This window comes from Mastomys coucha, unplaced genomic scaffold (assembly GCF_008632895.1).
Source record: "Mastomys coucha isolate ucsf_1 unplaced genomic scaffold, UCSF_Mcou_1 pScaffold16, whole genome shotgun sequence".
NCBI lineage: Eukaryota > Metazoa > Chordata > Mammalia > Rodentia > Muridae > Mastomys > Mastomys coucha.
In genome coordinates, this window is record NW_022196898.1 from 31,889,048 (window position 1) to 31,904,685 (window position 15,638).

Sequence of the window (15,638 nt, forward strand, 5' to 3'; positions counted from 1 at the left end):
GACACTTTTCCTAAAGTAGATGGTTTGGTAAGTCCAAACCTCCACCATGGTGATCAAACCATGGCCACTCTACTTCTGAGCCCCAGTCCTGCTCTGAAGGGTCACTCTTCACAGCGGTGCCATGTACACAGCTTCTCAGAGTTAACAATAATGCCCCTTTAGTATATGTTAAGGGGACATATTCTAGATCCCTCCAGTCTTATTCGGGACACTTTACCCAGATCCCCATCACTTTCTCCTAAAAAATGCTATATGATGCTAAGTAACTTACTTGGGAGGAGGGCTTGGGTTTTTTTTTTTTTTTTTCATTTGAACTTTTTAAGAGAATACTAAAAAGTTAGACACGTGGAAAATAATTTTCCTAAAATATATTTATTTAATAACGTAACTGATTATAAAAAAGCATCCATGTGCTTGAACAAAACACCTGACTGTATCTTTAGTTACATAAAAATATAATTGGAAAGTAAATCTATAAGAAAAAAAGATTTTACTATAGCACCTAGAGCTCCCACAAAATTAAATTTAAAAGTCCTAACTTTCAACTAATGGCTTTATTTGTTTACTTATTTACACATCTGTTTAAAATATCCAAGCTTACCCCAGTGGTATGTTTTCTCCAGCAAGGCCACACACACCTCCTAAACCTACCCAGACAGCACCACCAACTGGCTGGTGAGGGTCAGGTCCTGAAAAGCCCGAGACTCTGGGGAGCATTTATTATTCAAACCACTGGGTTCCAGGAACCATCTTGCAGGCTCTAGTAGCTTTACTTTCTATTAACATACCAATAGAACACTGTGAGTCCTAGGCAAGGTAAGTGGCCTCAAACTGCTCCAAGTTCTGTCAGGGGAGCTGCTCCAAGTTCTTCCTCTGGCTCACCTGTTAGTGACCTCTGTCCCCAGAGCTCAGAGAGTGCCTCTCCCCTGTTCACTTCTCCCTGGGACACCTGCACACTGCCATCTCTACACAATGATGCCCTTCCCTTGTTTCCCCTACCCCCCAGCCTCTCTCTCCCTCTCTTTCTCCCATTTTCACCCCCTCCCTCCCTTCCTGTCTTCTCTCTCTTTCTCTCCCTCCATCTCCATCCTTCCCTCCCTCCCTCCCACTTCCACTCCTTCCCTCCCTTCTTGTCTTTCTTCTCTCTCTTCCTCCCCCTCTCTCTTTCTCTCTCGCCTCTCTCTCCATCCCTCCCTCTCTCCTACTTCCACCTCTTCCCTCCCCTCCTGTCTTTCTGTCCCTCCCTTCCTCTTTCTTTCCTCCCCACCTCTCTCCCTTACCAATCCCTATACTTCTCTTTTCCTCTTTGACCTTTCCACTCTCTTCCTTGCTCCTCATTCCTTCTTTCCTCTCTCCCTCTTTCTCTCCTCTCCTTCTCCTCCTTCCCTCCCCTCCTTCTCTACTTTCCCTCCCTCTTTACTCCCTCTCCCTCCTGACTCATTTGCCCCCTCTCTTGCTAGCAAGCAAGCACACACACTAGACTGGCCCAGGAGTGTGGGGATTGGTGCTTACCTTCTGCAATCCTGTACCTGCAATGAACTTCACTGCTAAGCATGTGTCTCCCTCCCTGGAGCCTGCTCACAGTTGTTTCCTCAGGTCTATCACAGTGTCAAATATAGTCGGAAAGCAACATATCTTTACTGTCCTTGAGTGAATGCTGGAAAGGCCATAGTTGACTGAACTGTTCTTTTCTCATTGATGTGACAAAACATGTGATCAAAGCAATGTAAAGTTTATTGTGATTGGCAAGTGGATGATGCAGTTCACGGTGGCAGTAAGGATGTCATCCAATCACACTGTGTCCTGATAGAAAGAATGATGCAGGGGCTAGCTTTCTCCTTCTCATTCATTCTGGGACTCCATGGTCTCATTTTCCAGATTCTTGGCATCGTGTTGAAAATAAAAACGGACCCAAGCAAAGGATGTATACCCTCAAAGGGACGGTAAGCTAAGTAAGATTTGCTTAAGAGTCCTTGGTTACTGTGGCTCCAGAAGGATGCACACAGTTTGGCTGCAAGGGGTGTGTGGTAGGTAATTGTTTTTGTTTGCTTGCTTGGCTTTAGTGGTTTGAATAGGTTTGGCCCCCATAGAATATGCTTGGCCCAGGGAGTGGCATTACTGGGAAGTGTGGCCTTGTTGGAGTAGGTATAGCCTCGTTGGAGGAAGTGCATCATTGTGGGAGTAGGCCTTGAAGCTCCACCCAGTGAGGAAGAGACCTTTCTTCCTGACTGCCTTCAGAAGAGACAATCTCTCTTGGTTACCTTCAGATAGAGATGCAAAAGTCTCAGCTATTTCTCTCGCATCAAGTCTGCCTGGACACTGCCATACTTCTTGCCATGATGATAATGGACTGAACCTTTGAAACTGTAAGCTAGCCCTAACTAAATGTTGCCTTTCATAAGAGTCATCTTAGTCATGGTGCCTGTTCACAGCAGTAAAGCCTTAACTAAGATGCCTGCTTGCTTGCTCGCTTGCATTATTGATTGATTGATAGCCTTGGGCCTTTGCTCACTTTTCATGTGCATATTCTTTCCCATGAGGCACCTAATTTTAATCATGACCACCCAGTCATGCTGCATATAAGGTGATAACAGGGATTATCTTTGTAAAGGTTCACTAACAGGACACAGTTTCCCATACTACACTAATGTACCCAAAAATAGTCTAGACTGAACTGGGCCTCCTGCCCCCACTTCCCAGATACATTCCAGAATGTGTTTGACCAAAATGGAGTTATTAAGGGATTCTAAATGTTATTAGGGAAGAGTGACCAGTTGCTTTGCTCAAGGAGAGGTTTCTATGCAGCTCAGTGCAGGAGGAGGTCCCAGATGCTAGGAAGGAATATGTGTGTGGCTCAAGCTAAGCAAGGTCACAGGTTGCTTTACAACCTACCATGGAATGGTGCTGCTCACAGTCAGGGTGGATCTTCCTATCTCAGCTAATCTAATAAAGAAAATGGCTCATAGAAACACCAACTGGTTTGTGTTCTGAATGATTCTAGATACTAACAAGTTGACAATGTTAACTTTCACACAGGAAACTTAACTCAAAATGAGCTAGTAAAGATCATAAAGGACATAGATACTATGTTGGGCAGTTATTGATGTTACTGGCCAAGAATTTCCGGTCCTGTGATCCTTTTTATTTCCTGCATTTGTGATGGGGTGCTATAACATGATACTGTAATCACTATGTAGGGAGCAGAAGTGACATGTGTGTTAGTTTTCTAACACCATGACAAAATGATGCAGGTAATCAAATTAAAGGAAGGAATGTTGGTTTTGGCTTATGGTTGCCTTAGGCTTGTGGCTTGCCAGCACATCACCATGGAAGGGCATGCCAAAGTGAGCTACTCACTTGAGATGCTGCGAAGGAAGAGAGGAGGAAGATGAAGCACATATCTTGACAGTGGACATAGCCCTGATGGCCTAACCTCCATTATGCTCCTCCTGCCAAGGGCTCCACCATCTCTCAGCAGCATGATGTGTTAAGGACCAAGCTTTTAGTACATGGGCCTAAGAGAGACTTATACAAATCCAGCAAAGGTGTAACTTCCTGGCCAGGGCAAGTACTTTAAAGCTTTCTCCATCTGTCAAGACTGCATCAGCTTGAGCCGCTGAGTCTCTAAACATGAGTAGTCTTGCTACTGACATGCAATGGAAATACAATGTAAACCACAATCAGGTGCCAAGGTTTAGTCTGCTGGGCTCTGTGAGCTCTGTGAGCCTAACCTGACTCACCCAACAACAAAGCGTGGAAAATCTTGTAGTTGTTTCTTTTTCGTCTGAATATCTCTTACTAGACTGTGGTGAGCTTACATGAAGGGTGACTGGGAAACATTGTTCTAAATGGAAGCATCTAGTAGTATGCTAAAGGCTAAGATGAATTAAAGGAAATACTTTAAGTCTCTGAAGGAGACTTACCAGACTAGGTGACTCAGATTCTGTGCTCAAAACAGGGTCGGGAAAATGGAGTTTTGCAACTTGGGTTACAGGAAAATGGTGATAAACATTAAGAGAAAAGACTGCAGATGGTAGCTTTAGACAAAGGCACTCATAAAAAAAAAAAAAAAAAAAAAAAAAAAAAAAAAAAAAAAAAAAAAAAAAAAAAAAAAAAAAAACGAGAGACGCCTTCTTTAAAGCTGGACAGGATGGCATACCATTGCAACCCTAACACTCAAGAGACTGCAATAGAGCCAGGCAGTGGTGGCGCACGCCTTTAATCCCAGCACTTGGGAGACAGAGGCAGGCAGATTTCTGAGTTCGAGGCCAGCCTGCTCTATACAGTAAGTTCCAAGATAGCCAGGGCTACACAGAGAAACCCTATCTCAAAAAAACAAACAAACAAACAAACAAACAAACAAAAAAGATACAGTAGTGGGAATATTCCTCAGTGCATCCCCTTGGTTGTGAATATACCATTCTCAGTCCACCTCAGTAGTTCCATTCTCAACATGAATATTGCCAAAGTTCGTGTAGCATTTTAAATAGTTGTACCAATGTGGTGCTGATTCTAAGATTTTTAATAGGCAATGTTCTACTAAACCCCAAGAAACCATCTGCCTTTATAGGCCTGGCTCTTTGCCTAAGATGGTGAGGGTGAAGCAGAGTTAGCTAAAGAAGGCCAAAAGGAAATAAGAGCCCCTAGCCTCTTGGCCAGTTCCTCCTGAGGTCTCCAACAGGATCACCTCCACCTAACAAAAGGAGAAATGGGGCCTGGGAGTGTGAACCCACACCTGCTGACTGTATCCACAGTCAAAGCTGTGGGAATGCTGATGTGCAAACATCACTGTTGATGAACATGGAAGACCTAAAACTGCCAAATAGAGAAAAGCACCCAGATAAATGTGGCCTCTTATCAAAATAACCTCTGAGGATTGCTAATATCTGAGAGCTGGACCCCTGGTCCTACTTATCAGGCTGCTTTATGCATCAAGTATGCCTCAGAACACCTTGATAACCAGCTCATCTGATGATTATTACCTTGCCTTCCTGGGCCCAACCTTGCTGACAAAGCCAATGGACTTCAACCTGCCAATAGCTTTGACCTTTTTTACCCCAGCATATTGGATCATAGTCTTGAATTAAGCTCTGTCAATTAATCATTGTGCAACATTAGCCCATTTCAGACATTCCTTCCACTTAAAACACAGGTGGTCATCTGTCTGGTTCGGCAATCTGCTCATCTTCCTCAAAGTCTTGCATAAGGCTACTAAACATGGTGCCCTGCTCTATCTCTTGTTCATTAAAGAACACTATCCCACCTCAGCTCCAGTAACTACACATAGAACACTTGCAAATATATAAGACTGCCAAGGCCTCCTGTAAGATGGAGTATAGAATGAATGTGGAGCCTTTCTTTCTGGATGAAAGACCTCCAGAAATCATGCACACTTTCATCATTGCTCTTAGTCACGCAGAAAACACAAATGAATTGTTTTAAATCTTGATCTGTGTCCTCCTTCTCAAGTCAAAGCCTTCAGGAAGAATTGCTACATAAAAGTGGCACCTGCTGGATCCCATGCAGCCTCTGGTGTCCTAAGTGTAGACTGTAAAATATAAACTAATATAACTAATTCTCTTAATCATCTGGTGTTTAGCGATACTGTCAAGATATATGAATTGTATAGGTCAACTACCAGAAAATGAAGTTGAATAATAATGAAGTAATGAAATAAAACAAAAAATGGGTAATTTGCAGTTGAAAATAACTGTTTTAAAGAAAACAATGTAGTCTTGTCAGTTAACATGATACATAATATAATGTATACTTTTAGTATGTATACAGTATCATACATTTTGAATATATTTTATAGTCTTTAAAAACTTTAATTTTCAGAAAAATTGTATATTTTAGTATCTATATGTCACTTTGAGCAACCAAGAAAGGTTTCTAAGTCACTCATAGAATTTCTCCTCTATATGACACAATTATATCAAGATTTTTGACACAGAGGCAATAAACCATTATATGCAGCATCTCGTCACTAAGTCTAATAAGCTTCATTTTCCTCTATAGTTTAAGATTATGCTGAGATTTGTATTTTAATACCATAGCCCTGCCTGTCAAGCACTGTTTTTATCAAGAGCCTCCCTCGCCTATGTGTGGTGGTTGGAACACGCTTGGCCCAAGAAGTGGCACTATTAGGAGGTGTAGCCTTGTTGGAGGAAGTGTATCACTGGAGGGATAAGCTTTGAGACCTTCCTCCTAGCTGCCAGAAGACTGTCTTCTGTTTGCCTTCAGAACAAGACGTGGAACTCTCAGCAACTTCTCCAGCGCCATGCCTGCCTGAGCACTACCATGTTTCGTGCCACAGTGATGATGGACTGAACCTCAGACCCTGAAGCCAGCCCGAATTAAATGGCTTTGTAAGAGCTGCTGTGGAGTCTCTTCATAGCAATGGAAACCCTAACTAAGACATGGTGTCACAAAGCTTTCCCAGACTACAGGCCAAGTGTATGAACCGCCCAATTTAGCATGTTTATCATCTTATATATTGACTTTTGGATGCCCCAAATGCTGTTAATGTAATAAGTGCACAGAGTGTCTGTTTGGCAGGACCAGCTCATTGGAGAATAGCACCAGTGTCCTCTGCTTTTTCTAGTCTTCCAGGATGTAAACAAGAGGTAAGGCCCTAGAATCCAAATGATAAGGAGCCTTTTCCTGCTGTTGTGATAGAATACCTTTGTAAGAGCAACTGAAGGAGGGGTAATGTGGCTCATAGTTCCAGAGTACAGTCACCCATGCCAGAGAAGCCGCAACTGCAGAAGCTCAGAGCAGCTACTCATATTATACCCAGTCATGTGGGCTCTAGTCACTAGATGTTGAGACCTGTGCCTTTACCATCCTCATTCCTTTAATTTTCGAAACAGAACATATACCTTTGTAATAGGGCTCCAGACCTTAGTAGGCCCCGACACCCTAGTACAAGTGACTTCATGGTGAAACTTCCATTTAGGCTGTAAAACTCAGCGTGTAGACAACACCACCTGCCAAAACTGAAACAAAGGCCTGATCCATCAAAGCCCATAGTTCTGGGAAAGTCTCTAAAAAAGCCTTGCTTTTGAGACTTTATAGTTCTGCTTCTAGCTAACTATCTTTGTTAACTGAAGTATGTCAACCCAGGACATGGTTGAGTTTGTGTGTGTGTGTGTGTGTGTGTGTGTGTATGTGTGTGTGTGTGTGTGTGTGTGTGTGTGTGTGTGTGTGTGTGTGTGTGTGTGTGTGTGTGTGTGTGTGTGTGTTGTTTTGTTTTTGCTTTAAAGCTCACTCTGAGAAAGGCTCACAAGTGTACTGGTGTATCCTGAATACCCAGTGTAGTCACCAGCAGCTATTGGCTGACAGCTTTCCCTAATGAATACCCCACAATACCATGGAGCTATTATGTGCTACTACAAGATGCAAAGTTACAGAAAATCAAATGGTGAATTGTAAACTTATTAACTTATACACTTTAATTTTCACAAGTCAAACTTGACATAACGCAACAAACACCAAGGGAAAGAAAAATAAAAGGATTATTTGGTAAAAGGCCAGTGCAAACTGGTGTTCTAGAAGTAACAGGGGCTAAAGTTGTGCTCTTGGAATTGTGTTTTGTTTTGAATAAAGAATAACACAGGCTGAATATTAAAAAGGGTGTGAGTGCCAGGCATTGGTGGCACACATCTCTAATCCCAGCACTTGGAGATAGAGGCAGGCAGATTTCTGAGTTCCAGGCCAACCTGGTCTACAGAGTTGAGTTCCAGGACAGCCAGAGCTTTGCAGAGAGACCCTGTCTTCAAAAACCTAAATAAATAAATAAATAAATAAATAAATAAATAAATAGGGTGTAAGCTGAGTGCTACAATGTTTGTGCATTATAAAGAAGAGGTCTTGTTATACTACCCATATTTTAAAACAAAAACCATCAGAACATACTGAAGGAGCTTGGTATTTTATGGAATGCAAAGCCTTCTTCTCTCTTATCATCAGTAATGAAGGGCTGACTAATCAGTTGACCTCGGGTATAACACAACCTGACAGCTGCTGCTGCACTACCTGAAGCCAGAATCTGAAGGCTTGCAAAGAAGGGATGAAGTGGAGACATTACTTATGACAATTCAGATACTGACACTTTGTTTCATTCCAGTGTATGGGCTCACCAGGACTGCTCTCATTTTTTATTACTATTACTAAAACACAGTGGTCTACCTAGCAGCATTGATTAAAAGAGAGCTCGCTTATTCTTTAGGTTCCAGTGAAGACCTGGTGAATGACACTGTGCAAAAGAAGCAGAGAAAGTGCCAGAGAGATTGCTCCAAGGGGAAAGGGAAAAATCTGGTGAGAAACAGGAGAGAGACTTTCCAGAGCCAGAGAGGTAATCTTCACAGGATAAAGCAGGTGCCTTGTATGACTAAGAGACAAAAGTGCTGTGACAACAAAGAAAGCCTGCACCATGTAGCAAACCCCAAGGAAAGGAGAGCCTTGTCAAAGGGCCAGCGCCTAGAGTAAGTGACTATTAATTCTATGAGATATACATGGACCTTTTGACCAAAGATGTCTAGAACTGATTTTTGTTCCCCCAAGGGGTTCATATTACAGCATATGAACTTGCCAGGATTTGGATCTATCCCTCATAGGCCTCCATGTTAAAGGCTCAGCTGCCAGTCTTCAGTGTTCTCAGGTGAGGCAGCACTAAAGAAGGAAGGAACATCACCAGGAACATGCTATAAATGGACATTTGGAGTCCATGTCTCCTTTATACCCCTCTCAGTGTATTGATCTACCACATCCTCCTTCCCACCATGGTGTGCTGCCTTGCCACACATCAGAAGCTGTGCAGCTACGCAATCATAGGCTGAAGCCTCTGGTGCTGTGGACCAAAATCCTTTAAGTATCAGAAATGAACAGAAATTCAGACAACCCTGAAATATCACCATATGCACCTGCAAGCCAAACAAGACCAAAACACATGGGCACTTGTCCCGAAACCTAATGACTTGGAGCCTATCCATAGAATCACATGATCATATGCAGTATGACCAACTGCTTCAAGTTCCCATGTCTTGCATGCACAGGCAGTCTTCCCTCACACAGATGAAAATAGCACAAATTCACTTAGTGCAATCATTTGAACTTCCAAGCACAAAATTCCAGTTATAGTTAATCATGACATATTAATTGAGTGCAACTTCATATTAATATTCACTACACACACACACACACACACACACACACACACACACACGGTCACGTATGCAGAGAGAAAGAGAGAGAGGGAGGGAGAGCTCTGTTGCCTGACACCCAATGGCAAACTGATGTGATATTTTACAGAAATGAGTCATTGACAGCCTCATGCAATAAAGAGGAGACTGCAGCAAATAGACAGTAAGTCCATTCAAATCAGTCACAAGTGAAGCTAAAGAAAGGAAAACAGTGGGAACATTGGCACTATGAACATTTAAGAGCTCATAGCAAAGACCAAGTTCTTCACACCCAGGAAAGTGACTGTAATTATGGAGATGAAGGATCCCACAGGAAGTGATGCCTCCCTCACCCCGAGTAATCTCAGCAACATCCCATCGTAGAAACTGGAAAAGCGAGAGCATGGGAAGCAGAGCTGATCACAGAAGACCATGACAGATCAGAGTACAACACTGGTGGACTTCCAAAGCCCTTTCTTCTTTCTAATGAAAATATCCACGTGTGTCTATTTTCCATAGTGATTTACTTTTGTGTGCCCTTCTGCTCTCCATTGAAAGGTAAGGTCTCTCCTGACAGAATAAGATCACACCTGTTAATTCATGCTAAACTCTTAGCCTATCCTTAGCATATCCTTTGTGCAACAATAACCTTTTTATTGGCCTTGGCCAAGCAGAACTCAGGGCTCATCAGTTTCTTCTATGAATATCAGTTTAGTCACTGCATAATATACTTAACCCCAGCTAGCTCACGCATGCCACACCCAGGGTTTAGCATGCCCAATCGCACATCAGTTCTTCCTGCCAAAGTAGTGTGCACATTTCCCACTCATTTTTTATACCTTGAAGAAGAATAAGTGATCTGCTTTTATAGAAAACACAGATCATCAAAGTGAACATATATATTTTATGCATCTTGGTAAACATGGTATGTCCCATGCCACCAGTATAAAGGTGGCTATCTTTGAGTTTTGTTTGCTTTCAAAGACACCGAGGCTGGAGAGATATCTCCTTTTGTGAAAAGCACTTTGTGCTCCAGCAGGGACTCAGGTTAGGTTCCCAGCACTCACGTGGCACCTTGTGATCAATCATACCACCAGTTCCAGGGAGGGATCTAGTGCCCTTCTCTGACATCTGCAGGCACCAGCAACATGCAGTGACTTGCATGCATGCGGGTAAAACATTTACACACATAACATAAAAATAAATACATCCATTTTTTACAAAGAGATTCAACATGCTCCCCATTATGTAGATGTTAACCAAAAAAATGTTATTTTGTGGTGGGTGAGGACAGTTAGATTCCTGGGGCCAGCTGGTCAGCCAGCCTAGCCTATTCAGTGGACTCCTAGCTAGTGAGACACCCTGTCCTGAAAATACTCTGAGGAAGGGCACCTGAGACTGACTTCTGGCCCTCATACATCTGTGCCCACACATGTGTGCACTCAAAGACACTCAGCAACAGGATGAGGGGAAGAACAGCTTTGTCATCCCACTTAGTGTGCAAGTCCCCACTGCTGGACTACTTCTGGGCAAGCCCTCTCAGGAGGCCCTGTCTCTGCTTGCTGATGGTAGGGTGGTAGTCAGGTACCTGGCAGTCACAAGCAAATGAACCTAGTAGTCAGGGGCAGGCAAGGTGGAAGAACTAGCAAATATATATCCCCCCCTCCAGGGATGGCCTGGAATCAAAGGCTCTTTGTGTCTTGAGAATCAATGACTGACTGCTGCTTCATCTGTCATCTCCCTAGAAAAGCATTTCCAGCTTGCTCTCCCAGTCCTCTGAGAATTCAGTCAGGTCTGAGGAACAAGTATTCTCAGAGGCCAGGTCCACACAATAGAGCTGTCTGTGCAAGGAGCATTGTCATCTGTCTGTTTATCAGGGTGTGGTGAATCTGGCTCATACACCAATGTACAGTCAAATCACACAGTAGCAGGCAACCTGCAATAACATGCCTTTTAGGGTGGTTTGTATGACGGAGTGTTTCCGGAGTTATTTGAGGGTAAGACCCTGACTTGTCCTTCTGTGTGTTATAAAACCTACTACAGTCAGTGCGTGCAACATCTACCCTCTCAGTAAGGGAGCAGATTAAAATGCCCCCTTGCACTGAGCTGCTGATTTGATTCATGCCTAATTTAAACTAGGAGCATGTGAAGTAGATAAGCTATAGTTGCTGGCTGGGTAGACACATCTTTAAACTGACTCACCTCTATAAATGGTGGCCTTATGCTTTTTCCATTCTGTCTAACCTGGTCCAAATGATGGCCTTTTCTTGCTTATGGATAGCAAGACAAAAGTAGTGGTTTAAACTGAGCCACTGGCGCTCCCTTCTTTTTCAAAGTGCAGGTAATAGGACCTAGAGCCTCTTCACCCATGCCACGAAAGTGCTCTACCACTGAGCTATGTTTCCAGCCCTAAGCTGTGCCACCATTACTTTACCATACAGGGACCTTCTGTGTTCCCTGTGTTTCTTGCCATTGTAGATGTTAGAGGCAGGCCCTTAGTCACCAGGTCTTGCTTAGGGATTGTGCTTTCCAAATGTTAAGAAATACAGGGAAGCAGAGGCCTTTGCATGTTTGATAAGAGACTATCTATCAACACAATCCAAATACAGACGTGAGCAGCTACAAACAAGCTTATCATTCAAGTCCTTGTTATTTCTGGTTTCCCTGAGGCCTATGAGAGACACATTCAAGTTCTTCGTATGAGTATGTAAGAGAATATCTTTAAACTTTTGACAGTTCGTGGCTTCTGGGAGAGGGAGACTCAGTTTTGGTGGGACCTCTCCTGATAGGCTGCCCTATCAGATGATGGCCCCACACCCATGACTAGCTGAGCAGCACAAATTAGACAATTTCAAAATTTTTTAGTTTCTTCTACTGGGATTTTAATGGGCTTTCATTATTATAAAGGGTATTTTTTAAAATAAAATAGTTATTAAGTACTTTCAAGTCCTCTATATCAAGTCTAAATATTCCAACAATTTCAGTACATTTTTTTCTTTTGTTTATAATTTTTGTTTTCATGTTAAATATTAAAATAAAATATAAGTACATCACCCCCCTTCCATTCACTCTCTACAATTCTCCCTTGTACTCTACCTTGCTTCCTCTTAAAATCATCTGTGTGTGTGTGTGTGTCTGTGTGTGTCTGTGTGTGTGAACACCCCTAAAGATATAAATACAACCTGCTTTTTCTGTTCAGCGTTACTTGTGTGTATTGTATTTCAGGGCTAACCACTTGGGATTAGAGAGCCAACAGGTTGTTCTTCCTTGGGGAAGACAGTCTCCCCCATATCAGCATACCTACAGACTTTATCTATGAGTGGGACCTCGAGAGGTTTTCTCCATCTGTGCTAGCATGTCTTTGGGTTTTGTACTTCCTCAAGCCTCATTCAGGCAGCCATACCATTGAGGTATCGCGGGTGTATCAATGACAAAACTCATCTCTGTCATTTCTAGGAGACACATTCTCACAGCAGATTTCCTGACCCTCTGACTCTTAGAATCTTTCTTGTCCCTCTTCTGCTACGTTTCCCGAGTCTGAAGTGCAGGAGTTGTGTTATAGATGTACCAATTGGGACTGGGCACTTCATAGTCAGTTGTTCAGTGCATTGTGAGCAGTTGTGGGTTTTGGTTTTGATCTGTATCTGTTGCAAAGAGGAATGTCTTTGATGAAGATAAGGTTCTCTGTAAGCATAAACATAAGTATTTAGAATGCAATTAGGGATGGTGCTGGGTTAGTAAAGTGGCAGTAATGGGTTATTCTCTAAGATCTAAGATCTCACCAGACAAAGGCTGGGTTGACAGTGCCAACCATGATTTCCATCTTGCTGGGCAGACCTTAAGTCCAATTAGAGACCACTGGTTATTGCCATGATACAAGTGCCACTACTGCATGCCAGGCTCTCCATCTTGTGGTTCATAGGCATCACAGCTGGGTAGGACTGTTGGTTCTTTCCCTTCCTTGGAAGGTTGCATGACAGCTAGTCCTAAAAGTGGATCCAGATCATGTGCTCTGGATTTTTGTGTCCAAAATGAATGAAGTCTTCACCAAGCAATACAGATTTGCTTTCAACCTCTGAGAAGCAACCAAAGGCAACAGCAATAGCCTATATTGCCTGCATGACCTCCAGGCCTCCCTTAACCAACAACTCGGAAGGGTGTTTCTCATGTTCAGTAGTAGGTCTTTTGTTACAGTCTAATGGCTCTTGTGGGGGGCACTGTCAGCCCAAGTCGACTATACTTAAACTTTATGAGTGTATGTGGTATGTTGTATGTAGGGATCTGTGTATAGGTGTGCATGTATATGTTGAGTATAATTTTGAGTAACTAAAATGAGTGTGATTCCTTCTGCATTTATCCTTACTGTTACTTTACTATCCTTCCCTCCCTTTTGCTCTGTACTGGCCTTCCCCTCTCCCCACTATATATTAGTGTATGTATAGCAACCACCTACATGGAGTCTTTGCTTCTATCAATTATTAGGCCACAGAAATATGTGTGAATTCCATCAGATTTCTCATAGATAATTATGTCATTTGTTTTACTTGTTACAGTTTTATTTGCCTACATTTTTGAATATATATAATTTTCACTTTCCCTTCCTTTCATATTATATTGTCTAGAACTTTCAGTATGTAATAAAGAATGAATAATGGCAAGGTGACTCCCTTGTCTTGTTCCTGACCTCAGCAAAAAAGGCTCTCAAGTTTCTTATAATCACACTTTTTAAAAAAATAAAATTTAGATTGCCAACACATACCTACACCAAAGAATTCACTAATGAAGCCTTTATTTGTTTTCTAAAATGAAAGTGTTATTTTTCTTTGGCTTCTGCTTCTTGTTTTATTTAGCCTAATTTCCTTACTAAAATTGGTAATGGGAGCTGCAAGAGTCTAGGTAGTATTCATTGCTCATTATCTCTTTAAAAATAAAATATACAATATTTTATGGAAGTATATTTCATATATAGTAGAATTCATAATATATAGCTTAATAGCTATAGAAACACAGATTAATACATTGATACTACAGATAAATACTGGAAAAATGTACTGAAAGGATAAAACATTAACAGATTTTGTTGTGCTGAAATCACCTTCAGACTTAAATCAAGGGAAATAATAGGTCACTCTTGCCTTATGAATATATGTTTTAAAACCACAAATTAAATCTCCCAGTGTGATAGTGTTCAACTTGAATGGACTTTAAGAATGCAGTTGGGCTGGAGAGAAGCCTCAGCAGGGACAAGTACATGCCACTAAACCTGATGGCCTTTGTTTAGTCCCCAGAACCCTGATGGTAGAAGGAGAGAGCCGGCTTTCACAAGCTGTTCTTAACATTTTCACATGTGTACCATGGCATATGAGCACATGCCACACACATACACTCACACATACAAAGACATGTGCAGCATAATGATTTATCAGAAAATAACATCCACAAATCTGCCACAACACTGAGAGAGAGAGACTGGTGCCTGGCCCTCAGAAGCATCTATCTTACCTTTCCTAAGAGCCATCCAGTATCCTGATTTTAAGTTTTTATTTATTGTTTTGCCACACATTAATTTCACTCTGCCTGATTTTTGAAGTTTACATTAAGGGAATTGTAGTACCTGTTCTTTTGTGCCTGACTTCTTTCAGTCAACTGAATGGTTATAGATGCATGCGTACTCCTAACTGAAGGTTGATGAAATTTGTTAGTTTTTATTATTGTGTTCTGTTCTGTTGAAATTATATGCAACAGCTAACATATTCACCCTAATTTAAGATTTCAAAAAGCCACAACATCTAATTACTTTTTTGCCTATACAGCCTCCTTCTAATGAATATTAAAATGATGTTTTCACTTATTAGGTTGAAGCAATTAAGGGAAAGAAATAGTTTAAGTTTGGTGTGTTTTAGAAAACGAACATAGAGCACTGGGTCTGACAGCTCTATGGAAAAGCATGGCAGCAGCTGAAGGTGTTCCTCCCTCTATTTGTATGCTTCTGGAAAACATCAGAGGCCATTCGTCAAATTACCCTGGCCTGTCTTCTGTGCTGTCACACAGGGCCTGGAACATGTGGGCAGAATTGATGTGCCAGGTAAAAGGAAAATAAGTACTGGTATGCAAAGACAAAAGGACTTCCATCCTATTTATTCCATTAATTCTTGCTATTTATTTTTTAGAGGTATGTCGTGTTTAGGCTATAGAAAAGAAAAAAAATGTTTCTTTGAGCATCGCTCCCAGCAGAGGCTGGGCAGACCTATTGCCATTTCCCTCCTGCTAGCCCTTGAAATGAAAGATGCAATCTCGGGTTTGTGCTGAGCTGCCCGACACATGTCAACCCTCTAGAAAATTAGCAGGGTGTATCACACAGCAGCTTTCAACATGCCTTAAAAAGAAGTCTCGCCGGGCGGTGGTGGCGCACGCCTTTAATCCTAGCACTTGGGAGGCGGAGGCAGGCGGATTTCC

At 42.1% G+C, this 15,638-nt stretch overlaps 1 protein-coding gene across 8 annotated transcripts in view; it reads left to right on the forward strand.

The window, feature by feature from the left end:
- Fgg (fibrinogen gamma chain) overlaps positions 1 to 15,638 on the forward strand; it is a 119,488-nt gene that overhangs the window by 36,695 nt on the left and 67,155 nt on the right. For 2 of the 8 annotated variants that reach the window (XM_031374179.1, XM_031374178.1), the window contains exon 3: positions 1,879 to 1,943. The exons of the other annotated variants lie outside the window; for them this stretch is intronic. In XM_031374179.1, coding sequence (XP_031230039.1) covers positions 1,879 to 1,943 — 65 coding nt within the window. The remainder of the gene's footprint in view (positions 1 to 1,878; positions 1,944 to 15,638) is intronic. 8 annotated transcript variants of the gene reach the window in all.